The sequence below is a fragment of the Sorex fumeus genome, unplaced genomic scaffold, assembly GCF_029834395.1.
Source record: "Sorex fumeus unplaced genomic scaffold, SorFum_2.1 ptg000028l, whole genome shotgun sequence".
NCBI classification, from domain to species: domain Eukaryota; kingdom Metazoa; phylum Chordata; class Mammalia; order Eulipotyphla; family Soricidae; genus Sorex; species Sorex fumeus.
Window position 1 is genome coordinate 4,451,314 of NW_026606085.1, and position 27,117 is coordinate 4,478,430.

The window sequence follows — 27,117 nt, forward strand, 5'->3', positions numbered from 1 at the left end:
AGTGTCACCAACAAGTTGGGGGTGATTTGACAGAATCATTGAGGTCAGGTTACTTCAGATGAGGTGGTGGTAGGACCTGAGAAGGCCGGTCTGAGGTAACATTTTCTGAAAACTCAATCCTTTGCATGGTTGGTGTCACATCCAAGAGTGCCCAGAGGTCACTTGACAGTATGAGGTGCTGGGGTCAACAGGGTTCAAATCAAGTGCCCCTGTGCTGTATTTCATCATTTTTAGTTTTTTTTTTTGGGGGGGGAGGCACATATTCAGCGGTGCTCAGAGATTACTCCTGGGATTACTTGGCGGACAGTATGTGGCCCCAGGTTTTCAACCATTGTCAGTTGTTTGCAAGGCAAGTGTCTTAACCCCTGTCACTATCCTTCTGACTCCATAGATTTCTTCCTTTTTTTTTTTTTTGCTTTTTGGTTCACACCCGGCGATCGGCAATGCACAGGGATTACTCCAAGCACTGCACTCAGGAATTACTCCTGGGGGTGCTTGGGGGACCATATGGGATGCTGGGGATCAAACCCAAGTCAGCTGCATGCAAGACAAACACCCTACCTGCTGTACTACAGTTCCAGCCCCCATAGATTTCTTAATATACATAGAATAGTACAAGGAAAGCACACATCTAATAGACAAATGCATAGTGATACATTTTACAGAGGTAATCAGCATACTCCTCAGAGCACCACCAGGTGTGACCTAAAAATCCATTCCCCTGCAAATTTCAACTAAAAAATTAGCAGAAAAATGTTTTCCCCCAGTTGATTTTCACTTGCTGGTAAAAGTATTGAAAATTAGGCATGTATATACAATTGTGTAGGAGAATTAATGAATATGACCTGTGAGTTCAAAGTTAACAACATTGGATAACAAATTGGATGAGTCTTGCCCAGTTCAGGAAGCAGGGTATGACTCCATCATTCAGCTCTTTGCTCATCAGACCCCCAATTTCTAAAAGCCATCTTTTGAGTTTGGACTTCCCAAGCAGTGCTCATGGGACCTAGCGGTCGGTCCTCTTAATTCTTGTCAACTGGTTTACTACTTGGGACTAATGGTGCTGGGGGGGCCATCAGGCTATACCAGGTGGTGCAAGGTGGGGGCTTGCAGTGCCAAGTGATTTGATTTAGGGCTATGAGCATGCTAGGCTTTGTGCTCTAGCACGTTGAACTATCTCCCCAGTCCCATCTTTGATCTTTCTCTGTGTCTCTTACTTTTATAAGTTATAAAATTTATTTTATTTTTGGCCATACCTGGCAGTATTCTGGGTTACTCTTAGCTCTGCACTTAGGGATCACTGTGGTCATAAGGGGTGCCAGGGACCAAACCTGGGTTGGCCATGTGCAAGGCAGATGTCCTGTTCCCATTTGTGTTGAAGCACAGCAGTAAGGAGACCCATCGAGATGTTTTACATTTTCAAGGGCCAGAGTGATAGTCCAGGGGAGAGGACATTTGCCTTGCACGTGACTGACCCGGGTTCAGTCACTGACATCCCATATGGTCCCCCAAGCACCGCCAGGGATAATTTCTAAGTGTAGAGCCAGGAGTAGCCCCTGAGCATTTCCAGCAGTGACCCAAAAAGCAAAACATAAAAAAAAAATCTAAAAGAAAATCTTAAAAGACCAGAAGCACAGCTTGATGATCTAGCACTAACTATGAATTCTAGGTAATTTCCTTTCAACAGTAGATGGCACCAAATCCCACTCAATGACATAATGTCTTTGTGAAATTGGAGTTTTTAGCAGTTGCTAAATTCTAGATAGTAAAGGCCCTCCCGTTGATCATCGATTTGTTCGAGCGGGCCCAGTAACGTCTCCATTGGAGACTTTGTTGTTACTGTGTCTGGCATATCGAATACTCTCGGTAGCTTGCCAGGCTCTCTGAGAGGGGCGGAGGAATCGAACTCGGGTCGGCCATGTTGGCTGCGTGCAAGGCAGACGCCCTACCCGCTGTGCTAAAAATTAGGTAAAAATTTTGGGCTAAACTCATGCCTGACATGTGGGAGTCTCGGGTTTTTGTCATACCCAGCACTGCTGGATATGACAAAAATGAAAAGAAATTGTTCCCTTTTACCCTGTTGCTTTCCAATAAATCTATTCTCCACCATCACCCCCCCAAAAAAATCATTGTGCAAACCAAGGGGTGTGGCTAATATGCCTTACATAGCAGTTTTTATTTTTTAAATTATTTTATTTTTATAAAATAGTTCACAACATTTGATCACATTTAATATTCGAAAACCAATCCCACCACCATTATACCATCCCATCACCATATTTTGGATGTTTCCATCCCCTGCCCCTGCCCCTGCCCCAAAGCAGAACCGAAATAATTTATTCTGTGTTGTTTGTTATGAAAATGCTCCAAAAAACTTTCCTTAGAGTGAGGATTGTTGTATTTTACCCAGGAGTCATTAAGCCCTTCTGTAAGAGATTACTAATACGTTGTTATGGGTTGAGCCTTGCGTGCTCATATAGATGGATGTGTGTGTGGGTGTGTATACTTACACAGTAGTCTTATAAGGGTTTGATACCCTACACAATATACTACAAATTTAGTATTTTGTTCTGGTGCCATACCTGGTGGTCCTTGCCCTTCTATAAGAGATTACTAATATGTTGTTATGGGTTGAGCCTTGCGTGTTCCTGTGTGTGTGTGTGTGTGTGTGTGTTTGTATACTTACATAGCAGTCTTATAAGAGAACAGGGTTTGATACCCTACACAATATACCACAAACTTAGTATTTTGTTCTATTGCCATACCTGGTGGTCCTTGGAATCAGTCCCATCTCAGTATTCAGGAGTCTTTTTTTTTTTTTTTTTTTTTTTGGTTTTTGGGTCATACCCAGCTATGCTCAGGGGCAACTCCTGGCTCTGCACTTAGGAATTACTCCTGGCAGTGCTGGGGGACCATATGGGATGCCAGGGATTGAACCCAGGTTGGCTGCGTGCAAGGCAGACATCCTCCCTGCTGTACTATCACTCTGGCCCTCAGGTCATTTCTAGCAGTGCTTTGAGGCCCTGGTGGTAGTCAAACCCATGCTCTAGTATGCAAGGCATGTGTATACTCCAGCCCTTTTGAGTTATTTTCTTTATCCCTGAATTTAACCTTTTAAAGTCAGCAAGAAATAAAAGGTGGGACTTCATTACCTAATTTCAAGATTTGAGAAGTCATAGTGCATAACAGATGTCGTACATAATTATTGTAGTTATTTGGGAAATAAATCTTAAGATATTTTGATGTATTAAATTCCCCCCCCCAGCATCAGAGAGAGTGAGCACAAGGGTTAAGGTGCTTGCTTTGCTTGATGCTGAGCCTGATTTCATTTTCCGCACCACACGGTCCCCTGAGCATCACCAGAGGTCATTCTTGAGTACCACCAGGATGGTCCAAAACCATGCCCCTTCCCTAACCTCCCCCTTTTCCCCTCTGTTTATATGCATTCTGTCTTCATATGACTTTTTTGGAGGGAGGAAGGCTGCCATATCTGGCGGTGTTCAGGGATTTCTCCTGGCAGGATGCTACCATACCAGGGAGCTAACTCAGGTTGGTTGTGTGTAGACAAACATCCTACCCTCTGTACTATCACTTTGCCCCCTCATATTTCCAGGACACAAATGCTTGTTTATCTAAGTGCTAAATAAATGATCTTTTGACGTAAGAAGTGCTGTGAAAGTTACTGAGATACTATAGGCACTGTGAACTGATTAAATTTAGAAATATGGATAACTAAGTTAATGAACAGTAATGTAGAACAAAGCTCTTTCTGTGTAAAAAAAAAAAAGGGGAACATACTTGCATTCGTGGGTGTGGTTTGGGTCATACCTTGTATGTCAGTGTGGTGCCAAGGATTAAACCCAGGCCTCCAGCATGCAAAGCTTGCTCACCAGCTCTTTGAGCCATCTCCCCTGTGTCATATTTACTTTTTAGTTTGGTTTTTGGGTCACAGCTTACAGTGCTCAAGGCTTCTGGCAGGATTCAGGGGGGGGGGGGGGTATGGGATACGGTGTGCCAGGGATAGAACTTGAGTTGGCTGCATGCAGGGTAAGAACCTTACCTGCTCTATCCTCCATTATATTTGCGTTTTTAGCAAAGTATGTAAGACTTTAAAAACACTAATTAGTATTGTGCCCAGGTTTCAGATCCCCAGTTGCGGAGAGACCAGGTCCACACACCATAATGCAAAAGCAAAGGAACTTTATTACTAGCCCAAGCCAGCGCTAGCTTGAGCTAGGGTCCAAGGCTCATCCAACACAGTGGAGTCTTGACAGGGAGCCCAAACTCCAAATCCCAAACAGTTTATATAGGGTTCAGAACTAAGAAGCGATTTGTATACTGGTCTATTTTTAGCATTGGCCCTATTACAATGGGGGTCAGCAATTAGGCAGTGACTAGTAACCGTTTCTGAGGAGGCTGCAGTGACGTTTCATGACCAGTCAGACCTAACTGCCCAATTCCTTCTCTCGTCAAATTGCTCAACTGGGAGTTTACCAGAAACTGAAAGTCCTGCTCTGGGGAAACAGAAAGTGAGGTCTAGTTGAGACTTAATGTTAGCTACAGCTTGTCATGGCTGCTGAGGAGCCTGCTTTTGGGCCTCACAATAGAGGTTGTCTTTGTAAGGATTATAGGCTGTGGGAAACAAGCATCTTTAGTCGGGAGGGCACGACATCTGGCAATACTCAGGGACGACTACTACTGGCTCTCTGGTTAGGGTCGCTCCTGGTGGTGCTCGGGGGATCATGTGAGGTTGGGGATCAGACCTGTGCTAGCATGCAAAGCCAGCTCCAGTCAGTTATACTGTCACTGTCCTCCCATTGTTCATCGATTTTTCTCGAGCAAGCCCAGTAACGTCTCCATTGTGAGACTTTGTTGTTACTGTTTGGCATATCAAATACGGCACGGGGAGCTTGCCAGGCTCTGCCGTGCGGGCGAGATCCTCTCGGTAGCTTGCCGGGCTCTCCGAGAGGGGCGGAGGAATCGAACCCGGGTCGGCCATGTTGGCTGTGTACAAGGCAAACGCCCTACCCGCTGTGCTATCGTTTCAGCCTCCAGTCAGTTATAAGAAACTTTTATCTTTTTCACTACAAAAGAAGTTCATAGTGTGCTTGTACTTTGAGTAAATGACAGGTAGTTCAATTTGAAAAAGAAGATAGGTGGGAAAGGGGCTTGTAGATCCGGTAGTATTTAAGGGTAAAATATTTTCCAGTGGGCTGGAGTGATAGCACAGCGGGTAGGGTGTTTGCCTTGCAAGCAGCCAACATAGCCAACCCGAGTTCGGTTCTTCCGCCCCCTCAGAGAGCCTGGCATGCTACCCGTAACATATTCGATATGCCAAACACAGTAACAATTGTCACAATGGAGACGTTACTGGGCCTGCTCGAGCAAATCGATGAACAATGGGAGGACAGTGACAGTGACAAGATAGAGCTGTAGGGGTTAGAGCCATAGTACAGTGGGTGTGGCACTTAGTACTTGCCTTGATGTGGCTGACCTGGGTTCAGTCGCTAACCTCCATGTCGTTTCCTGAACCTTGCCAGGAGTGATCCCTGACCAAAGAGCCATAGTAAACCCTGAACACTGCTGGGCATGGTCCCTACCCCCAAAATAATAGATTTGAAATAGGCGAAACCAATCTGGGGGAAAGAAGAAAGGAGAGTGGTGTTAGAGCTTTATGCAATGCTTGGGGAAGGTGGGTACTTGATACTTGTTTTTTTGTTGGTTGGTTGGTTTTGGGGGCCACACCCAGCTCAATTCAGGAGTTACTCCTGGCTCTGCTCAGGGAACACTACTGGTAGGCTTAGAGGACCATATGGCTGCCAGGGATCAAACCCTGGTTTGAGTGCAAGGCAAACAGTCTACCCACTGTGCTATTCTTCTAGTCCGATTATCTGGTTTTGTTTTGTTTTGTTCTGTTTTTGGGCCATACCCAGTGGTGGTCAAGGTTTACTCCTTGTGGGATTTGGGGGGAACATGGGGTGCCAGGAAACGAACCCAGGTAGGCCACATTCAAGGCAAGGACCCTACCCACTGTATTATTTCTTCAGCTTCCAATTTGATTACCTTTGAAAGAGTTGACCCCATTCATTAAAAGCAGCTATCTACTATGGAAAGTATTAATTTACTTATATCTCAACTTATTCGAGAAAGATTTAGAGCAGTTATATGCTTTGTAACACTGTCCACCATCACACTGTCCTCCCGTTGTTCATCGATTTGCTCGAGCGGGCCCAGTAACGTCTCCATTGTGAGACTTCTTGTTACTGTGTTTGGCATATTGAATATACTCTCGGTAGCTTGTTGGGCTCTCCCGAGAGGGGTAAAGAAATCGAACCCAGCTCTGTTGGGCTGGCTGCATGCAAGGCAAACGCCCTACTGCTGTGCTATCGCTCTACCTTTGTGCAGTTTCATTTAAAATAAACCACACCCAGTGATACTCAGGGGTTACTCTTGGCTCTGGGCTCAGGAATTAATTCTGGTGGTGCTCAGGAACTATAGTGGGTGCTTGAGATTGAACCTGGGTCAACTACATGCAAGGCAAATGCCCTATCTGCTATTGCACAATTTAAGGTACTGTGATTACAGTACTGTTAATGGTAGAATTTCATGTGTAAGATGTTCCATCACCACGCTCCATCAGAATGCCCACTTCCTTCCGTCGTTTCCCAGTGTCCTCCCCAAATCCTGTCTTCCCCTTGCCACACCCCCCCACCCCATGATAAGCATCCTTCTGAAGGTCACTCTGCCCCCTCACCCCTCAGTAGTTCTCAGCTTCTGTTTTGTTTTTGTTTTGGGGTGCCCCCTGGGATTAGCTGCCCCTCAGGAATTGAACCTTTGTCATATAGCACAGAACCACTGTTCGGGAATTGGAGTGATAGTACAATGGGTAGGGCATTTGCCTTGCACACAGACCCCCGGGTTCAATCCCCAGCATCCCATACGGCCCCCCGAGCACTACCAGGAGTAATTCCTGAGTGCAGAGTCTAGAGTAACTCCTGAGCATGGCTGAGATGATTCTAAAAACACCTTCCCGCCACCGCCCCCCCCCAAAAAAAAGAACCAGTGTTTGAATTGGAGGAGTTGGGGGTGAAAATGACAATTTATTAACTTAATGACTAGAGATCATTTAGCCACAGAGGTTTCCAAGCTGTTTTGCCCTCCTGCCTCCTTTAATGTGGTCCAAAAATTAGAAAACAGGGGAGTAATCGGGGAGTGAAGGGAAACACAGTGGAGAGAAGGGGAATGGGGCAAGATTAGAGAAATAACCAGATGCTAGAGTGGCCTAGAGTACATTATTTGGGAAAGTAGTGAGTCCTAATAACTTTTAAGGTAAAAACAGAACTAACGGTCAGATTTATGAGAAAGGTAGAAATCTGAAAGGTACAAAGGGAGGAGGCGGGAATCACTCATTCTCCCACTGGAAATCTAAATTGTTTTTTTTGTGCTGGGACCACACGTGGCAATGCTCAGGGCTTCCTCCTGGCTCTGCTCTGGGATTTCCCCCTAGCAGTACTGGGGATGACCACAGGTCAGTCACATACATGGCAAGCATCTTACCCACAGTATGATATCTCAGACCCCTGGTAATTGAAAATTCTTTTGGGGGGTTGAGGGCAGGTTATTTTTGGTTCACATATGGCATATTTCAGGGTCACCCCTGGCCCTGTCTCAGTGCCTGACAGTAGAGTTACCTGAGGATGGTTGGGTGAGCTTTATCTGCTCTTTGGGATGAACTTTTTGAGAAGATGGAATTGAAAAATTCTGAGTTATTTTCCTTAGGTTTATCGTGACTTATCTTTCGTCCAGATTTATGCTTCTGCTTTCATTTTAAGATGAGCAGATCTCTTCGTTTCTCACAAGACTGTATATCTAATGGGGTTTCAGCATCGTAAATAAAGTCACTCACTTTATTGCAGTCTGCCAAACTTTTATTTCCGTGCAGGACACACCACTACAACCTCATCCCAGGGACACTAGGGGGATTTATTGGAATTCAGATTTTCAGGGCTGGAATTAGAGTAGGGTAAGGTGTTTGTTTGCAAGTGGTGGACCTGGGTTAGATCCCTGGCACCTCATATAGTCCCCCAAACCTCACCAAGAGTGATGCCTGAGTGTAGAGTCTCAAGTTCAGTCCGGAGCACTGCTAGGCATGAACCCAGAACAACCTCCCCAAAATAAATTCAGATTACCAGGGCCTGAGAGTACATAAAGGCTTGTCTGCAGTTGTTTCAGATCCTCTTATTTGGGTAGGTAAGGGGGTAAGTCATACTGGTGGTGCTCAGGGAGAACTATGAGCCCTTTGCTGGAGGAAAGTGATTGTTCCCCACTCTTCTCCAGTGGGACCAGGTGGTACTTAACCCTTGTACTATCCCTCTGGCTGCTCTTCAGATCTTCTTGATGAGCATTATGAATATTCAGAACCTCTTCAGCCTTATGACTGTGATTGTTTTGGGTTGTTAATTGTTTCTGGACCATATCTGGCAGTGCTCAGGGTATACTCCTCGGTTGGTGCTCAGGGAACCTTGTGAGATGATTGGGGATTGCATCCAGGTTGACTACATGCAAAGGCAAACTCGTGTATTATCTCTGCTTCCCATTTTTTGTTTTTATTTTGGAACCATACCTGGCAGGTCCAAGGCCTGTCTTTCTCTTTCCAGTTATATGGTCTTGGGCCTCTCCATTTTGTAATTTTCTAGTTGTTTAGTCCTGGGCCTCTCCATTTGTAACCTGGGGAGGTCACACCTTGTGCTGCTCAGAGGCTGTTCCTGGCTCTGCTCAGGGGCAGTGTTTGGGAACCGTATGTCAGGGATTGAATCTGGGTCAGCCACAAGGCAAGCGCCTATTCACTGTACTATTTCTCCAGTCCAGTCTAAAAGTTCTTGATTTTTTTTTTTCTCTTTTTGGGTCACACCTGGCGATACACAGGTGTTACTCCTGGCTCTGCACTCAGGAGTTACTCCTGGCGGTGCTCAGGGGACCATATGGGATGCTGGGAATCGAACCCGGGTTGGCCGCGTGCAAGGCACACGCCCTACCCGCTGTGCTATCTCTCCAGCCCCTGAAAGTTCTTGATTTTTAGTTCATTAAAAAGTAATAAAGATTGTCTTTGGCAACCTCTAGGCAGAAATCTCTTTCCTGACTCAAACCTGCTTCTGAGCTCTTTCCTCCTTGCCTTCACTGAATTGTTCCTGTTGAGTTCAGATTCTACCTTTCTCAGAAATCTGACTGTTGGTTCTGTTTTTACCTTAGGAGTTATTAGGACTCACTACTTTCCCAAATAATGTACTCTAGGCCACTCTAGCATCTGGTTATTTCTCTAATCTTGCCCCATTCCCCTTCTCTCCACTGTGTTTCCCTTCACTCCCCGATTACTCCCCTGTTTTCTAATTTTTGGACTACATAGAGAAATGATGAGTAGCTATTCCAGCTTGGTGCTGGAGTGAGGGGTCCATGCAGTGCTGGGGAGCTACTCCTGGACCCCCACATATACGTTCCTTTGAGCTCTCTCTGTAGACCATGGCTGCTCTTTCATAAACTCTCCATCTGAACATGATAGGGTTCAGCTAACCAAACATTTGGAGAGGAGGAGGTAGATGACAAGGATGGGGGCAGGGAATACCTGACTCTAGTTAGTAGCTGAAGTTAGAATTGGCAGGGCAGTCTTAGGACAGGACTTCCAGCTGTCATGATATGACAGAGAGATTCCTGTTGGGGACTGAGACTGTAATCCTTGAGAAACTTCTTTTTCTGCTTAAATTTTAGTGACCTAGATCTAGGTTAGTAACTTAGAATTCAACCTAAAAGGATGCCTGGAGCTTGAGCGTTAATACTAGTAGGTGGTTTTTATGGAGCTTGGCGTCTACTGTACTCTCTTCTAGAGTATTCCTTCTAGAGTATTCCTCTAGACTGTTTATGGGCTGGAACAAGCTTCTGACACATGATCCCCATCATTGGCATCTCCAGAAGCATGTATGCAATACTGACATTTATCCTTGTTATCCTAAATTATCCTAGTTAGTTTAGTAATTTGGGATTCTTCAAGGCCTTAGTACAGAGAAATCCTGTTTAATTGTATTATCTTTTCTTTTGTGCAGAAGCGAATGTCAGTGACAGAGGGTGGTATCAAATACCCAGAAACTACAGAGGGAGGCCGCCCCAAGCTTGGGGGCCTGATGGATCCAAGGCAAGGGGTGATTGAGCGAACTGGTCGCTGCCAGACGTGTGCAGGTGAGTGCTGTGGGTACTGGTATGGAATCCTGAAAAGACAGAGGGAGGACTGGGTTAAACCATTTACCATGCATGCGACTGAACCCGGTTTGACAACCCTGCCTACCTGAGGGGTGCTGGGAGTGATCCCTGGGCACAAAGCAGTAGTAGAGTTCCTAGCTACCACTGGGTATGGCACCCCCTAAGCCCCCCAGGTAAGAAAACTAGGCCCAAGGGTCGACACTTGGAGAAGTAGACTTCAGAGAGCTGAGTGAAGAGTATGTGTGTGTTCCCACAGGAAATATGACAGAGTGTCCTGGGCACTTCGGCCACATTGAGCTGGCCAAACCTGTATTCCATGTGGGCTTCTTGGTGAAGACAATGAAAGTTTTACGCTGTGTCTGTTTCTTCTGCTCTAAATTGCTCGTGGACTCTGTAAGTGGGGATAGGAATGGCCACGTGGGAAGGGCTGCTATTAAGGAACAGAAAAGCCTGATTCTGCTCTGCTCTTGTCCTCAGAATAATCCGAAGATCAAAGACATTTTGGCCAAGTCTAAGGGACAGCCGAAGAAGCGACTTACCCATGTCTATGACCTTTGCAAGGGCAAAAACATCTGTGAGGGTGGGGAGGAAATGGATAACAAGTTTGGCGTGGAGCAGCCTGAAGGCGATGAGGATTTAACCAAAGAAAAGGTAGCTGGTGCTGTCGGACGGGGAGGGAGGTTGGAAGGGAGGGAGTACTGGGAGGGAAGAATAAGAGGAAGAACCAGAACTGAAGGACACCATAGTAGCTAACCCTGTGTGGGGGAGAGATAACCATGTCTCTGTGCTCTGAGAACCCCTCTCTCCTTGGAAGGGCCATGGTGGCTGTGGGCGCTATCAGCCCCGGATCCGGCGCTCTGGTCTGGAACTGTATGCAGAGTGGAAGCATGTCAACGAGGACTCTCAAGAGAAGAAGATCTTGCTGAGCCCTGAGCGAGTACATGAAATCTTCAAACGCATCTCAGATGAGGAGTGTTTTGTACTGGGTATGGAGCCTCGCTTTGCCCGGCCCGAGTGGATGATCGTCACAGTGCTACCTGTGCCCCCACTGTCTGTGCGGCCTGCCGTGGTGATGCAGGGCTCTGCTCGCAACCAGGTCAGTGTCTTCATTACCTGGGGGCGCGGGGCTGGGGGGGTGGGGCGGGCGTTGGCAGGGCGTGTTGCGCTACATCCCTCTGCAGTACCTTGCTTATCAGCTAGGTGGCAGTGTGTCTGTAGGGAAGGAACTCTTTAGGTGGGGGGATAACTTGCAGTGTGCGTGGGTAGTGTGAAGGTGAGAGATTGCCGTGTTGGCATATGCACATTCAGTGTGGCTGGGTACTGACTGCCCATTTTGTGCCTCAGGATGACTTGACTCACAAACTGGCTGACATCGTGAAGATCAACAATCAGCTTCGGCGCAATGAGCAGAATGGTGCAGCGGCCCATGTCATTGCTGAGGATGTGAAACTCCTCCAGTTCCATGTGGCCACCATGGTGGACAATGAACTGCCTGGCCTCCCCCGTGTGAGTTAGCACACTGCCTAGGCCCTGGGAGAGGGCAGCATGTGCCTTTTAGTCTCTGGAGGAGAAGCCAGTGCTGACTACTGGGGTGTTTACCTCCCTGTTTCCTCACAGGCCATGCAGAAGTCTGGTCGTCCCCTCAAGTCCCTGAAGCAGCGATTAAAAGGCAAAGAGGGCCGAGTGCGCGGGAACCTGATGGGCAAGCGAGTGGACTTTTCTGCCCGTACCGTCATCACCCCCGACCCCAACCTCTCCATTGACCAGGTTGGCGTACCTCGCTCCATTGCCGCCAACATGACCTTTGCGGAGATTGTCACCCCCTTCAACATTGACAGGTGTGCTTTGGTTCAGAAGTCCTGCCTGGAGTGGCAAGAAAAACTTGAGGGGAATTAGTGAGGAAAGAACGTTGAATCTTAGAAGTTTGGGCTTCCACTTGGGACTTTGGGGTGTTGGTGACGGAGGCGCTTTTATTCATTGTATCTCTCTCATTCTTAGACTTCAGGAACTCGTGCGCAGGGGTAACAGCCAGTACCCAGGGGCCAAGTACATCATTCGAGACAATGGTGATCGCATTGACCTGCGTTTCCACCCCAAGCCCAGTGACCTTCACCTGCAGACTGGCTACAAGGCACGTAACAAAGCCAGGGCCTCTCTGACTCACCGGCGCAGCACTCTGTGGAATTGGAACAGGTGGAGGGTTATGGCCCTCTGGAATGAGTCATCGAGGCTGCCCTGTGGTTGGGATTCAGATTTGTTGACTCTTCTTGGAGGGGCAGGGAAGTTCTGGGCGATGCCTGGTGGAGCTCAGAGCTGCCCATGGTCCAATGTTAGGAAACCGTGTGGTGCTGGATATCAAAGCCAGATCTCTTTCAAGTAGCTCGTATGCTATCTCTTGCCATGCTTATTGGTACTTAAGGACTGTTTTCTTGGGTGACTAAAAGGGGATCCCCAGCCAGTGCTCAGGGAGTCCTAGTGCCATTGAGTGATCCTTGGTTCGATGTTTGCTCTCAGTGGTGCTGAGGATTGAAAGTGTGTTCCAGTGACCCCTGTGAGCCACGTCCTATCCTTACTGTCCTAGATGTGCTTTTACCTGCCAGACATTGGCATTTAGGGCACAATTACGTAACCCAGGGGCAAGAGGGATCCAGGGGTGAGCGGAGAACAGCATTTCATATTCAGCTTCTTGATTTTTCTCCATGAACTGAGATCTTGGACGTTTGTGGGTGCTGTTTTAATCGTAACTTGGTATTTAGCCTTGGGACTGGCTCAAAAGAGGGGATGATTAGCAAATGTTTCGAATAAAATAACCTTATAAGGTCATCTTTTTTCATGTGTGAGATGTTTTGTATGTACTCGTTCCTCTGCCCTATCACTGAGACTCTGCACACTTCACTCCCTTAGGTGGAACGACATATGTGCGACGGGGACATTGTTATCTTTAATCGGCAGCCAACTTTGCACAAAATGTCCATGATGGGCCATCGGGTTCGCATCTTACCATGGTCTACTTTTCGTTTGAACCTGAGGTCAGTCTGGATGGAGGGAAGAAGGTGCTGGGACCGGCAGTTCCCAGAACTTTCTTAAAAGGCATTCTCCTGGCTGCTTTTGCTCTCACTACAGTGTGACGACTCCATACAATGCTGATTTTGATGGAGACGAAATGAATTTGCATCTGCCTCAGTCTCTGGAGACTCGGGCAGAGATCCAGGAACTTGCCATGGTCCCGCGCATGATCGTCACTCCCCAAAGCAACCGCCCCGTCATGGGCATCGTGCAGGACACACTCACCGCAGTGCGCAAATTCACCAAGAGAGACGTCTTCCTGGAGCGGGTACGCACTTCTAGACACGAAGCAGAGAGCAGGGAGTGACCTGTCACAGTTTTGTCTCATTTCATACCTGCATGTTATTTCCTAATTCTTAAAAGTGATTTAGATAAGGTAATTTGAAAGACTCTTGGTGGTGGTTGTCTATGATGTAAGGTACTTTTTAGTGAACAGAATTCTCTTTGGGATGTTTAGAGTGAAAGAGGAATACTGTTCAAGAGAGAACATGGGCTTTTTCAGAGTGGAAAAGGCCAGCAAAGAAATGTTGAGATAAGCAAGTGAGACGTGTTCAAGGAAGAGCGTGAGCTTGAAGAGTGAGCATAACTTGGAAGATTGTACAAACTCAAAAATCTCTTTTTTTTTAAATTTTTTTTATTAGTGAAACACCATGAGGTACAGTTGTAGATTTACATTTTTTGTGCTTGGGTTTGATTATACAATGATCAGATACCCATCCCTCCATCAGTGCCCATTTTCCACCACCATGGATAATATCCCCCCCACCCCCATCCCCCATCCCCCCTGCCTCTGTGGCAGGGCAATCCCCTGTGTTCTCGCTCTCCTTTTGGGTGTTGTGGTCTGCAAAAGAGGCTTTGAGTGGCAAACACGTTCAGTCCATAGTCTACTTTCGACATGCATCTCCCCTCCTGGGAGGATCCTCCAAACACCCTTTATTTGGTGCTCCCTTCTCTATCTGAGCTGCCCTTTCCTCTAGAATGCCCGACTGGCCACTAAGCTATGGAGTAATCCTCCTTCAAAAATCTCTTTTTCTGATGAAAACTAAGTTTTCTTAACTATGACAGTGAATTTTGGTTTGATTTGCTTTGTGGTTTTCCAGTTGGCCACACCTGGTAGTGCTCAGAGAGCCTGCGGTGTTGGAAGCGACCTGAACTTCCTGCGTGCAAAGCATGCACTCCAGCTTTCTGAGCTATCTGGCTGCAGCATAACTTTAGTATTGTTTGTTTTTGTCGGGGTCACACCTGACAGTGCTCAGGGCTTACGCCTGGTGGGCTGGTGGTGGGGAACCTGTAGGCGGTGCCTGGGATCAAACCCTATTGAACCACATGCAAGGCAAGTGCCCTAGCCTCTGTGCTATTGCTCCAGCCTCTGCACCATGACTTTGTAAAAAATTTATAAGCTGATAGGTGTAGGCAGGGCCAGAGCGATAGTACAGTGGATGGGACATTTGCCTTGCAAATGATGGGCCCAGGTTTGAACCCCAGCATCCTATATGGTCCCCTAAGCTCCGCCAGGAGTAATTCCTGAGTGCAGAGCTAGGAGCAACCCATGAGCACCACTGGGTGTGGTCCGCCACCCCCCCCCCAAAAAAAAAAAAGTTGGTAGCTGCTTTTCCTGGCATCATCTTGTAGGTCAGCCCTCCCCTTTCCAGGAGATGAGATTTGCAGATTCTAATTCTCAACAGGGTGAAGTGATGAACCTCCTAATGTTCCTGTCCACATGGGATGGGAAGGTCCCACAACCAGCCATCCTGAAACCTCGACCCTTATGGACGGGCAAACAGATCTTCTCCCTCATCATACCGGGCCACATCAACTGTATCCGCACCCACAGCACCCATCCTGATGATGAGGACAGTGGCCCTTACAAACACATATCTCCTGGGGACACCAAAGTAGGTCTCGGGTTTTGGAACTGGGGGAATAGCATTTGAATAGGGGAACCTGAACTGCCAGGGGCCTTAACTGGACCTTTGTCTGCAGGTGGTAGTGGAGAATGGAGAGTTGATCATGGGCATCCTGTGTAAAAAGTCTCTGGGCACATCAGCTGGCTCCCTGGTCCACATCTCCTACCTGGAGATGGGTCATGACATCACTCGCCTCTTCTACTCTAACATTCAAACTGTCATTAACAACTGGCTCCTCATCGAAGGTAAGTATAGGGGTTCTGCCAGATCCTTTCTAAGTCCCATTTACTGCTCTTCCATCCCTTTTTCAATTCCGTGTTCTTTTTGTTTGTTTGTTTGTTTGTTTTGGGTTTAGTTTTTGGTCTACACCGAGCAGTGCTCAAGGCTTACACCTAGCTCTGCACTTAGGGATCACTCCTGGCAGGCTTGGGGTATGATATGGGGTGCCAGGTATCGAATTCTCGTAAGCTGCGTGGCCATACCGGCTGTACTATCTGTTGGGCCTCATTAGCTCACTTGATTGTGATTTTATCTTTTGTTTCTTGGATGTTCAAAGAGATAAATTTACTTTTCATTATCTCTAGGTCATACCATTGGTATTGGGGACTCTATTGCTGATTCTAAGACTTACCAGGACATTCAGAACACTATTAAGAAGGCCAAACAGGATGTAATAGAGGTGAGAGGGGAAATGGGAAAAATTGAATGATTTTTCTAGGACTTTTCTTCTTTCTCTCCTCTCTCCCTCTTTCTTTTTTTGGGGAGTGGGAGGGAGGGTAGCACACCCAGCAGAGCTCAGAGCTGACTCCTGGCTACGTGCTCAGGGATCATTCCCCCAGCCCAAAGAGAATTTTTTTTTTCTTTTTGGGCCACATCCAGCAATGCTCAGGGGTTACTCCTGGCTCTGCACTCAGGAATTACTCCTGGTGGTGCTCAGGGGACCACATGGGATGCTGGAAATTGAACCCAGGTCGGCTGTATGCAAGGCAAACGCCCTCCCCTCTGTGCTATTGCTCCAACCCATCGGGGATCATTCCTGGTGGAACTTGGTGGACCACATGGGGTGCTGGGGATAGAACCCAGTGTAGGCCATCTGCTGTGCTATTCTGAATGGGATCTGTCTGTCTGTCTGTCTCTGTCTCTCCCACCCCTCCTTCCTTCCCTCCCTTCCCCCCCTTTTTCTCTCCTCTCCTCTCTCTCTCTCCTCTTGCTTCCTCACCCTTTCTCTCCCTCTTCTCCTCCTGCCCCCCTCCCCAGGTCTCATGCGATGTAAGATATGCAGTTTATTACTAAGTCTGATCCTGAGCTAATCTCAGACTCAGTAAAACCCAAGGGAATATAAAAGGAAGGACAACAGAAAAAGGACGTTTCATTGAAATCTGTATCTCTGGTGTACCTAGGTCATTGAGAAGGCGCATAACAATGAGCTGGAGCCGACCCCAGGGAACACTCTGCGGCAGACTTTTGAGAATCAGGTGAATCGCATTCTCAACGATGCTCGAGACAAGACTGGTTCCTCTGCCCAGAAATCCCTGTCTGAGTACAACAACTTTAAATCTATGGTGGTATCTGGCGCCAAAGGTTCCAAGATCAACATCTCTCAGGTGTGGAGCCTTGTCTTTTCAGATGTGCGGCCTCCAGGTTGGGAGGGAAGGGTGGAGGTAGAGGTTGTGGCAGGGTACACAGATGGGTGGCAGTTGGGCATAAAATACTGGCACCTTTTTCTTTTCCCTTTTGAAGTAAAATCTTTTTTATTTTTTGGGGGGGGCTATGCCTTCTGGTCCTTATGGACTCAGTGCTTGGCAATGCCCTGAGAAATACACAGTGCCAGGGATTGAACTCAAGAAGTTTGCATCAAAATATATGGTCTTGCCTGTTGAACTATCTCTTGGGTCTAAGTAAAGTAGTTTCATTGAGGGAAAATACTGATTTTGAGGGGAATGCGCGATTCTCCAGAGAAAAATATAGGAACTCTTAATCTTTTTTGGGGGGTGGGGGGGCTTTTTGGGTCACACCCGGCGATGCTCAGGGGGTTCCTCCTGGCTCTGCACTCAGGAATTACTCCTGGCGGTGCTTGGGGAACCATATGGGTTGCTGGGAACTTCGAGTCAGCCGCGTGCAAGGCAAATGCCCTACCCGCTGTGCTGTCACTCCAGCCCCAGGAACTCTTAATACAGAGTGTTAAGTATACCACATTTTTCACTTTCCCAGGTCATTGCTGTTGTCGGGCAGCAGAACGTGGAGGGCAAGCGGATCCCATTTGGATTCAAGCACAGGACTCTGCCCCATTTTATTAAAGATGATTATGGGCCTGAGAGCCGTGGCTTTGTGGAAAACTCTTACTTGGCTGGCCTCACACCCACTGAGTTCTTCTTCCATGCCATGGGGGGTCGTGAGGGGCTCATTGACACAGCTGTCAAGACTGCTGAGACTGGTGAGGCCTTCAAATTCAAGGTCATTACAAAATGACCATAAAGCCTGGTACTGGGGAGTTATTCAGGCTAAGAAGCCCTGGGAGATAATGGGGATGGGAGGCAGGGGGGCTCAGATACTTGAGATTTCTGGGTAATTTTGTGTTCGTGAATTCAGGATTAAACCAGAACCTTATAGGTTTGAGGACTGTGATCTGCTGAGACACATCCTGGGATTGAGGGCTGTAAATTTGACTTTAAGTGGAAAGTAGGAGACTGATAATTTAAGAGTTAGGTGAATGACCTTGTTCTGAGACTTTGCTGGGCCCTCGTTCATCTGGAGATGAACATGGCTGTCATTGAAAGGCCTCGATGAGAATGAAGAAGCTAGTTGCTGATTCTGCTGAGGACCAAGATTGGGTTCCTGAGCGACCCGTGGGGCTTATCCTAAGATAGGGAGAATTATTTGGTCATTGTCTCCTCTTCTGGCCATGGGTCCCACTGCTGATTACCTTCCCCAGGTTACATCCAGCGGCGATTGATCAAATCCATGGAGTCTGTGATGGTGAAGTATGATGCAACAGTGCGCAACTCCATCAACCAGGTGGTACAGCTACGCTATGGCGAGGATGGACTGGCAGGCGAGAGCGTTGAGTTCCAGAATCTGGCTACCCTGAAGCCTTCCAATAAGGCTTTTGAGAAAAAGTGAGCAAGTGGAAAGTGGAAGGTTCTCATACCTGGGGTCAGGGCCCAATAGTTAGAGTCCTACCCCCGTCTTCCACCCTTTCACCCAAGACAGTCTGGGATGCTGTCTTGCAATGGACCGTGCCTTTTGAAGCTCTTTCTCCATCACTCTGAAGCCTCTGCACTGTGGGAAATGGAGGATTCCACCCCAACTTTGTTCCTGGTGGTGTCGTAGAGCAGCCCAGCTGGTGCAAGCTTACTGAAGCTCATTGGGCCTCCCTGAACACTTCCCTGCTAGGATTCTTGCCTCCACAGTCCCCTCCCCGAGGGCTTCGTGCCTTGGGGTGTGTCGAGACCCATTCTTGGGGGAATCAGGCTCCATAACTTGCCATTTGATTCCATCCGTTTCATCCGCAGGTTCCGCTTTGATTACACTAACGAGAGAGCCCTCCGCCGCACTCTGCAGGAGGATCTGGTGAAGGATGTGCTGAGCAATGCACACATTCAGAATGAGCTGGAAAGAGAATTTGAACGGATGCGCGAGGATCGGGAGGTGCTCAGGGTCATCTTCCCAACTGGTGACAGCAAGGTGTGTGCAGGGGGGTGGCTGGGCTGGAGAAGGCTGCTGCTGCTGGTGTGGCCAGGCTGGTGATCCTGCCTTCCCTCTTTCCTAGGTCGTCCTCCCCTGTAACCTGCTGCGCATGATCTGGAATGCTCAGAAAATCTTTCACATCAACCCTCGCCTCCCCTCTGACCTGCATCCCATCAAGGTGGTAGAAGGTGTGCGCTTGCTTCGAGGCATCAGGGTCAGGATGGGGATCGTAGTTTGTTGGGCCATGGTGTTTCAATTTCTTCACCCCTCCGGCTCGTAGGAGTCAAAGAATTGAGCAAGAAGCTGGTGATTGTGAATGGGGATGACCCGCTGAGCCGGCAGGCGCAGGAGAATGCTACACTTCTCTTCAACATCCACCTGCGGTCCACACTATGCTCCCGCCGTATGGCTGAGGAGTTTCGGCTCAGTGGAGAGGCCTTCGACTGGCTGCTGGGTGAGATCGAGTCCAAGTTCAACCAAGCCATTGTGAGTATATTGTGCTGCTCACTTCAGTTTATTTCCTGTTACTTCTCTAGGCACTGACAGCAGCCTACCTCTGTCCACAGCCGTCTTGCAGTATCTCTCATCAGAGGCTGTGTACCAACTGTGTGTTTGGGGGTTTTCTTAGGACCCACGATAGAGGGGTTGTTAATCTACGTTACAAATAAAAAAGTGTGGCCTTAATGAAATGATGTGACTGTTCTATGACAGTGACACAGGAAATTAGTGGCCTGGATGGGGTGTGAAATTCGAGTGTCCATCCGCCTGTAATTCCTTCCTTCCTCCTTTCTTTTTGTGTTCTTTTGTTCTTTATTTTCTTAAAATGCCTGTTATGGGGGGCTGGAGCAATAGCACAGCAGGTAGGGCGTTTTGCCTTGCACGCAGCCGACCCGGGTTCGATTCCCAGCATCCCATATGGTCCCCCAGGCACTGCCAGGAGTGATTCCTGAATGCAAAGCCAGGAGTAACCCCTGAGCACCGCCGGGTGTGACCCAAAAAGCAAAAAAATCAATAAATAAATAAAAGCCTGTTATGGGGCTGGAGAGCTAGTTCAGAGATTAAGTGGCTTACCTTGCATGGGACCAACTCCAGTTTGATTGCTTTTCCCACATGAGCACTTCCAGGAGCATCTCCTCCTACCCCACCAAAAACCAAACCAAAATTGTACAATTTTTTAACAGAAGAAAACACAGGTAACTCTTCGTAACATTGAATTAGGGAGTGGGCTCTTTGGTATGGCACAAAAATAAATGAATCTTATTTCATCAAAATTAGATATTTCTGGGGCTTGGGAGAGAGCTCTCAGTGGGGAGTGGAGTGCATATTTTGTGTGTCCAAGACCTTGAGTGCTTATCCTTGGTACCAGATAGTTGCCTGAGCACCTCACACCACACAGAAATCCTGCACTCGTTTTCACAGCAGCATTATTTACAATAGCTAAACAGTGAAAATGATTTGTGTCCATTTATTGATGGATGAATAAACAGTTATGCATACAAGGGTCTATTCAATGATTAAAAAGTAATGAACCATCAGTCTGTACAAAGAAGGGAAGTGACAACAAAGCAAAAGACAGTTATGAACCTTGATATATTTTAAGTGAAAGGAATCAGTTTGAAAGGCCACATACCATAGGATTCCAAATAAAAAGTTAAGTTTTGTAGTATGGAGTTGTGTGTCGAAATAATGCTTGGAGAGCTGGAAAGATAGTATACTTCAGTGTATACTTTGTAGGGCCGGGAAGATTATACAGGTACTAAGGTGTTTTCCATGCATCTCGCCTACCCTGGTTAGATTCGCTAGCACCCAGTGGTTCCCAGCACCACCAGGAGTGAACCCCTGAGCAGAGTTAGGAATAGCCTCTTAGCATCACAGAGTGTGGCCCCCAAACCTAAAAGCAATAAGAAATAATGCTTTGGGAAGATGCTTTTTGTGAAACTATTATGAAATAAATTATTAACCTGTAGCTTTGACACACATTTATTTTTGGATTTGGGGGCCACACCTGGCGATGTTCAGTTGTTGCTACTTGACTCTAACTCAGGATTTACTCGTGGAAGATCAGAGGGGTTGCTGGGGATCGAACCCAGGTTGGCCACGTGCAAGGCAAGAATGGTACTGCTGTGCTGTCTCTGGCCCCAGCTTGGCTTTTTCTGATGCTGGCTTTTATTCCATAGGCCCACCCTGGGGAAATGGTGGGAGCTCTGGCTGCACAGTCCCTTGGAGAACCTGCCACCCAGATGACCCTGAACACCTTCCACTATGCTGGTGTGTCTGCCAAGAATGTGACGCTGGGAGTGCCCCGGCTTAAGGAGCTCATTAATATTTCTAAGAAACCGAAGACCCCCTCCCTTACTGTCTTTCTGCTGGGCCAGTCTGCTCGAGATGCTGAGAGAGCCAAGGTACAGATTGGGTGATTGGGTTCTTGGGGTGATAGGAGGGAAAGGAAAAGGAAAGGAAACTTCTTCCTTTGAGTAAGAACTTAAGATTCTAGGCCAGTTATTGCGCAGTGGATTGGATTCATGTCATAGTCCCTCTAGCACTGCCCAGAACTGCTACTAAGCACCAAGCCAGTTGTCGTCCCCAGTTAGCATTAGGAATAGCCCCAAAACAAAAAATAAATTTGGATCCTTGTACAGGAGTTTCCAGGAGATCTTTGAAGCCCACCCCCTTGCTTGTGTTATAAGATTCCTTTCTCCATAGGACATTCTCTGCCGTCTGGAACATACTACATTGAGGAAGGTGACTGCCAACACAGCCATCTACTATGACCCTAACCCCCAGAGCACAGTGGTCGCAGAGGATCAGGAATGGGTGAATGTCTACTATGAGATGCCTGACTTTGATGTGGCTCGAATCTCGCCTTGGCTTTTGCGGGTGGAGCTGGACCGGAAGCACATGACTGACCGGAAGTTGACCATGGAGCAGATTGCTGAAAAGATCAATGCTGGTGAGGCTGAGGGTGGCAGATCTTGCTTAGAAGCCCTGGGCCCCCTGTCTGAACTGTAACCTAGTGCCCTGTGGGCAGCCCACCCTCACCCTCGTCCTTGTTCTAGTTCACCTTCATTGCATCTCTCCAGTCATCCTCCCATTTCTTTTTTCTTCTCAGTGTTTCCTTTCCCACTTCATAGAAAGAATTCCATGAGAAGGGGGAATCCAAAAGAGCACCCTATAAGGAGAGAGAGGTGCAGGGAATATTGGTGGGAGTTTTTAACCTTTTCATATGCGAGGACTGGTGGCACCTCTTCCAACACCAGTCCTTGGACCAGTGGCTAAAGAACCATTACCATAGGTGTAAGCTTTCTCATGCTTCCTCTCTACCAGGTTTTGGTGATGATTTGAATTGTATCTTTAATGACGACAATGCAGAGAAATTGGTTCTCCGAATTCGCATCATGAATAGTGATGAAAACAAGATGCAAGAGGTAAAGGGGACCCAACAAGAAATTAAGTCAGATATAGAAAATCATTAAGTCATTAAATTCATGAGGGGGCAGAGCCGTAGTACGGTGGGTAGGGTGTTTGCCTTACACATAGCCGACCTGGGTTCAGTCCCCAGCATCCCATATGGTCCCCCAAGCACTGCCAGGAGTAATTCTTGAATGCGAAGCAGGAGTAACCCCTGGTGTGGCCCAAAAACAAAATTCTGTTCATGACCAAAAGAGTTAAAATGAAAACATTGTTGAGGTGCTGGTCTTACCATACATTGATTTTCAAGACAGGTAAACAGTAGAAATCTTTGGAAATCTGAAGTAATAGCTATACGTAATAGATAAAGCAAATTAACATTCGTGTATAACCTTATAGCTCTGTCACTTGGTTCTCTAATCCTCCTGCAAGGGGCAGAATTTGGGAAGATTATTTAGTAGGAGTTCCTATGTCCTAAGGAACTTAGGCGACAGTGGGTACAAGACTGAACAAAATATTGTACCAGTTATCCATTGTTGAGCTTGTCTTCTAAAAATTAAGTTGTTTAGGGAGCTGGAGAGAGAGTACTGTGGTTAAGTACGTGACTTACATGTGGCTGGCCCCAGTTTGATCCCTGGCACTACATATGTTCCCCTGAGCACCAGCAGGAATGATCCTTGAGCAGGAGCCAGATTCATCCGTGAGGACATCTGGAGTCTCCCAAGCCTCATATCCACTCTCTCTCCCTCTCCCTCCTCTCACCTTCACCCCCCCACCAAAAGTAAATCACACTGGTACTCAAGAGGGTGGAGTCTGGGGACCTAAATGAGAACAAGGGAAAAGGCAGATTCTGGGGCCCAGAGGTAGCTCTCAAGGAGCATTGAGGCTAGGTATAACCCCTCAGCATCTGGGAAAGACAAGAAAAAAAGAGAGAAAAGGGGTAAAAAGCGTCATCAGGTTCTAAGAAGGTTCACTTTACTGATGTTGGCAGGAGGAAGAAGTGGTGGACAAGATGGATGATGATGTTTTCTTGCGCTGCATTGAGTCCAACATGCTGACAGATATGACCCTGCAGGGCATTGAGCAGATCAGTAAGGTCAGCCACCCTTTCCCTTCCACACCCACACCCACACTAGTTCATCCTCCCTCTCCCCCCGTGTAGCCCACTTATGCATGTACTCTCTTCCCTCTCAGGTGTACATGCACTTGCCACAAACAGACAACAAGAAGAAGATCATCATCACAGAGGATGGGGAGTTCAAGGCCCTGCAGGAGTGGATCCTGGAGACGGATGGTGTGAGCCTGATGCGGGTGCTGAGTGAGAAGGATGTGGACCCCGTTCGCACCACATCCAATGACATTGTGGAGATATTCACGGTGTGCACCCAAGTCCCCACTGTCCTCTTCCCTGCATCCCTCTTGCTTGAGCCCAGCACCCTGATCCCTGAACACTCTTGATCCCAGGTGCATTCTGAACTATCCACTCAGGTATTCATTGGCCAGATGTTAATTTTAGCTTTGGGGCCACGCCCGGTGCTGCTCCTGGCGGTGTTTGGAGGACCCAGAGGACTGTGTGTGGTGCCGGGGATTGAACTGTGCTTGGCTGCATGCATGGCAAGCACCTTATCCCCTGTCCTTGCTTTCTGCCAGATTTTTTTATGCCTGAATCTCCTTTTAATTCTGGGCTTCAGTGGCACCTGGCTGTCCTCTGTGGATCTGGATGGTGGTGGTGGAAACTGGGAGGTGACCCTTTATCCCTTACTCCCATGCCAGGTGCTGGGCATTGAAGCTGTGCGAAAGGCACTGGAGCGGGAGCTGTACCATGTCATCTCCTTTGACGGTTCCTACGTCAATTACCGACATTTGGCGCTCTTGTGTGATACCATGACCTGTCGAGGCCACTTGATGGCCATCACCAGACATGGAGTTAACCGACAGGACACTGGCCCGCTCATGAAATGCTCCTTTGAGGAAACGGTAATAGCATCACTTGGGTGGAAGGAGAGAAAAGAAGCAGAGGCATTGCCAGAGTCAATTTTTTCGGACATTGGTTTGGTGCTTCCTTCCCTTGTGGGTGGGTGATTGAGGGAAACCATGCTGGAGCACTGTGTTTAGAGGGCCGATCTTGCTCTCTGGTTATTCAGGTGGATGTGCTTATGGAAGCTGCCGCGCACGGGGAGAGTGACCCCATGAAGGGAGTGTCTGAGAATATCATGCTGGGCCAGCTAGCTCCAGCTGGCACTGGCTGTTTTGACCTCCTGCTTGATGCCGAGAAGTGCAAGTATGGCATGGAAATCCCCACGAATATCCCTGGCTTGGGCGCTGCTGGACGTGAGTATGAGGGGCCTTGGTCGGCTCTGCAGGGTGGGAGGAGGCTCAGTCCTCAAGTGCCGTTCCTCATGTGTCATTGTTCCCTTTGCAGCCACTGGCATGTTCTTTGGCTCAGCACCCAGTCCCATGGGAGGAATTTCTCCAGCCATGACTCCCTGGAACCAGGGTGCAACCCCAGCCTATTGTTCCTGGTCTCCCAGTGTAGGTGAGTGAGTGAGGTTTGTGAGCAGGGCTCAGAAAGGAGAGTCATTGGAATTTGAGTCACTGGGGCTCCGGACAAGGTGTCAGATTGGGTTCCGGCACTTACCTGAACACGTGTTGCTCTCTGCAGGAAGTGGAATGACCCCAGGCGCAGCTGGCTTCTCTCCCAGCGCTGCTTCAGATGCCAGTGGTTTCAGTCCAGGCTATTCTCCTGCCTGGTCTCCTACCCCAGGCTCCCCAGGCTCCCCGGGGCCCTCAAGCCCGTACATCCCATCACCAGGTGAGCTCCCTCTCTGTGGACCAGATTCATACCTTGTACACGAGTCTCTCCATCACTTAACTCCTTTTGATTCTTTCCCACAGGTGGTGCAATGTCTCCCAGCTACTCACCAACGTCACCTGCCTACGAACCTCGTTCACCTGGGGGCTATACACCCCAGAGTCCCTCGTACTCCCCTACTTCACCTTCTTACTCCCCTACTTCTCCATCCTATTCTCCAACCAGCCCCAACTACAGCCCCACATCTCCGAGCTACTCACCGACCTCTCCCAGCTACTCGCCGACCTCTCCCAGCTACTCCCCAACTTCTCCAAGTTACTCTCCTACTTCTCCCAGCTACTCCCCAACTTCTCCAAGCTACTCGCCCACATCACCTAGCTACTCTCCAACTTCTCCCAGCTACTCCCCAACTTCTCCAAGTTACTCTCCAACTTCTCCCAGCTATTCCCCAACCTCTCCAAGCTATTCACCAACATCACCAAGCTACTCGCCAACGTCTCCGAGCTATTCACCAACATCACCGAGCTACTCGCCAACTTCCCCAAGTTACTCACCCACGAGTCCTAACTATTCTCCAACCAGTCCCAATTACACCCCAACATCTCCCAGCTATAGTCCAACATCACCTAGCTACTCGCCCACAAGTCCCAACTATACACCAACGAGTCCGAACTACAGCCCAACTTCTCCCAGCTACTCGCCCACCTCACCAAGCTACTCTCCCACTTCACCAAGTTACTCCCCTTCAAGCCCACGATACACACCTCAGTCTCCCACCTATACCCCGAGCTCTCCCAGCTACAGCCCCAGCTCTCCCAGCTACAGTCCTACCTCACCGAAATATACTCCGACCAGTCCTTCCTACAGTCCCAGCTCACCAGAATATACCCCAACTTCTCCCAAGTACTCACCGACCAGCCCAAAGTACTCTCCTACTTCTCCCAAGTACTCTCCTACCAGCCCCACTTACTCACCCACCACCCCAAAATACTCCCCAACCTCTCCTACATACTCCCCAACCTCTCCAGTTTACACCCCGACGTCCCCCAAGTACTCGCCTACTAGCCCCACTTACTCCCCCACCTCACCCAAGTACTCGCCTACTAGCCCCACCTATTCTCCCACCTCCCCCAAAGGCTCTACTTACTCGCCCACTTCACCTGGCTACTCGCCCACCAGCCCCACTTACAGTCTCACCAGCCCGGCCATCAGCCCGGATGACAGTGATGAGGAGAATTGAGGCTGAGCAGGGGGCAGCAGCAGCTGGCTAGGGAGATGGGCAGCTTCAGTGGTATTGCAGTCCTCTTGCCTCCGCGCTCTCCGCCTTCTTGGGGCACAGTCTCCCAGCCCAGCTCCCTTGTACATAGTTCTTTGTGACAAAGTTCCCCATTGAAGTCCTGATCCCATTTCCAGTAGGACTTTCCTTGTTTTCCAGTTGTGCTCTGTCAGAAACTGACTTTGGGATCTCCTTCCTACCCCTCTCACCCACGGTCGGGCCCAAAATTGAGTCTCCTCCTTTGTCTGTGTCTTGATTTTGGGGGTAAAAGATGTTTTAACTTCTTAAGGTAGCTCCTGCTTTTGTTTGTTTCATCTGGTCTTTGAGAAGAACAAAGCTAATGCTGCCTTTTGTCTGTTATTTTATTTTTTGAAGTTCAAATAAAGTTTACTAATTTTGACCAAATATGCATATGTTGATTCCTTAATTGGGAGGCAAGCCTAACTCTGGAGCTCTGCACTCACGGATTACTCCGGGTGGGCTCAAGGACGACGTGGGGTACAGAGCATGGAGCTCAGAGCAGCTGCAAGGCCAACACCCTCCTCACTGTACTATCACTCTAGCCCTGCCATTCACTTGTTTCTGTTGGGCAGCAGAAGAGCAGACGGGACATTTGGTCATTGAATGAATAGCTACTCCACCAGACATTGCTCTGTACTGGGATTGTGGCATGTTCTGCATCACAGCAATGTTAGAATAGAACCGTTCTAGCC

The 27,117-nt window shown here is 48.2% G+C and overlaps 1 protein-coding gene across 1 annotated transcript in view; it reads left to right on the forward strand.

The window, feature by feature from the left end:
• The window catches only part of POLR2A (RNA polymerase II subunit A), a 28,025-nt gene extending 1,222 nt beyond the window's left edge, over positions 1-26,803 (forward strand). Inside the window, exons 2-29 of the mRNA XM_056114854.1 lie at positions 10,095-10,227; positions 10,505-10,641; positions 10,726-10,899; positions 11,063-11,344; positions 11,593-11,754; positions 11,866-12,086; positions 12,247-12,379; positions 13,153-13,277; positions 13,372-13,582; positions 15,000-15,209; positions 15,298-15,466; positions 15,806-15,900; positions 16,622-16,825; positions 17,433-17,655; positions 18,154-18,337; positions 18,734-18,905; positions 18,991-19,096; positions 19,189-19,394; positions 21,086-21,310; positions 21,612-21,858; positions 22,233-22,333; positions 23,308-23,412; positions 23,511-23,693; positions 24,090-24,293; positions 24,461-24,647; positions 24,739-24,852; positions 24,979-25,128; positions 25,212-26,803. Of these exons, the coding sequence (XP_055970829.1) occupies positions 10,095-10,227; positions 10,505-10,641; positions 10,726-10,899; positions 11,063-11,344; positions 11,593-11,754; positions 11,866-12,086; positions 12,247-12,379; positions 13,153-13,277; positions 13,372-13,582; positions 15,000-15,209; positions 15,298-15,466; positions 15,806-15,900; positions 16,622-16,825; positions 17,433-17,655; positions 18,154-18,337; positions 18,734-18,905; positions 18,991-19,096; positions 19,189-19,394; positions 21,086-21,310; positions 21,612-21,858; positions 22,233-22,333; positions 23,308-23,412; positions 23,511-23,693; positions 24,090-24,293; positions 24,461-24,647; positions 24,739-24,852; positions 24,979-25,128; positions 25,212-26,368 (5,820 nt within the window). The 3' untranslated portion in view covers positions 26,369-26,803. The remainder of the gene's footprint in view (positions 1-10,094; positions 10,228-10,504; positions 10,642-10,725; positions 10,900-11,062; positions 11,345-11,592; positions 11,755-11,865; positions 12,087-12,246; positions 12,380-13,152; positions 13,278-13,371; positions 13,583-14,999; positions 15,210-15,297; positions 15,467-15,805; positions 15,901-16,621; positions 16,826-17,432; positions 17,656-18,153; positions 18,338-18,733; positions 18,906-18,990; positions 19,097-19,188; positions 19,395-21,085; positions 21,311-21,611; positions 21,859-22,232; positions 22,334-23,307; positions 23,413-23,510; positions 23,694-24,089; positions 24,294-24,460; positions 24,648-24,738; positions 24,853-24,978; positions 25,129-25,211) is intronic.
• Positions 26,804-27,117: the final 314 nt, after the last annotated feature.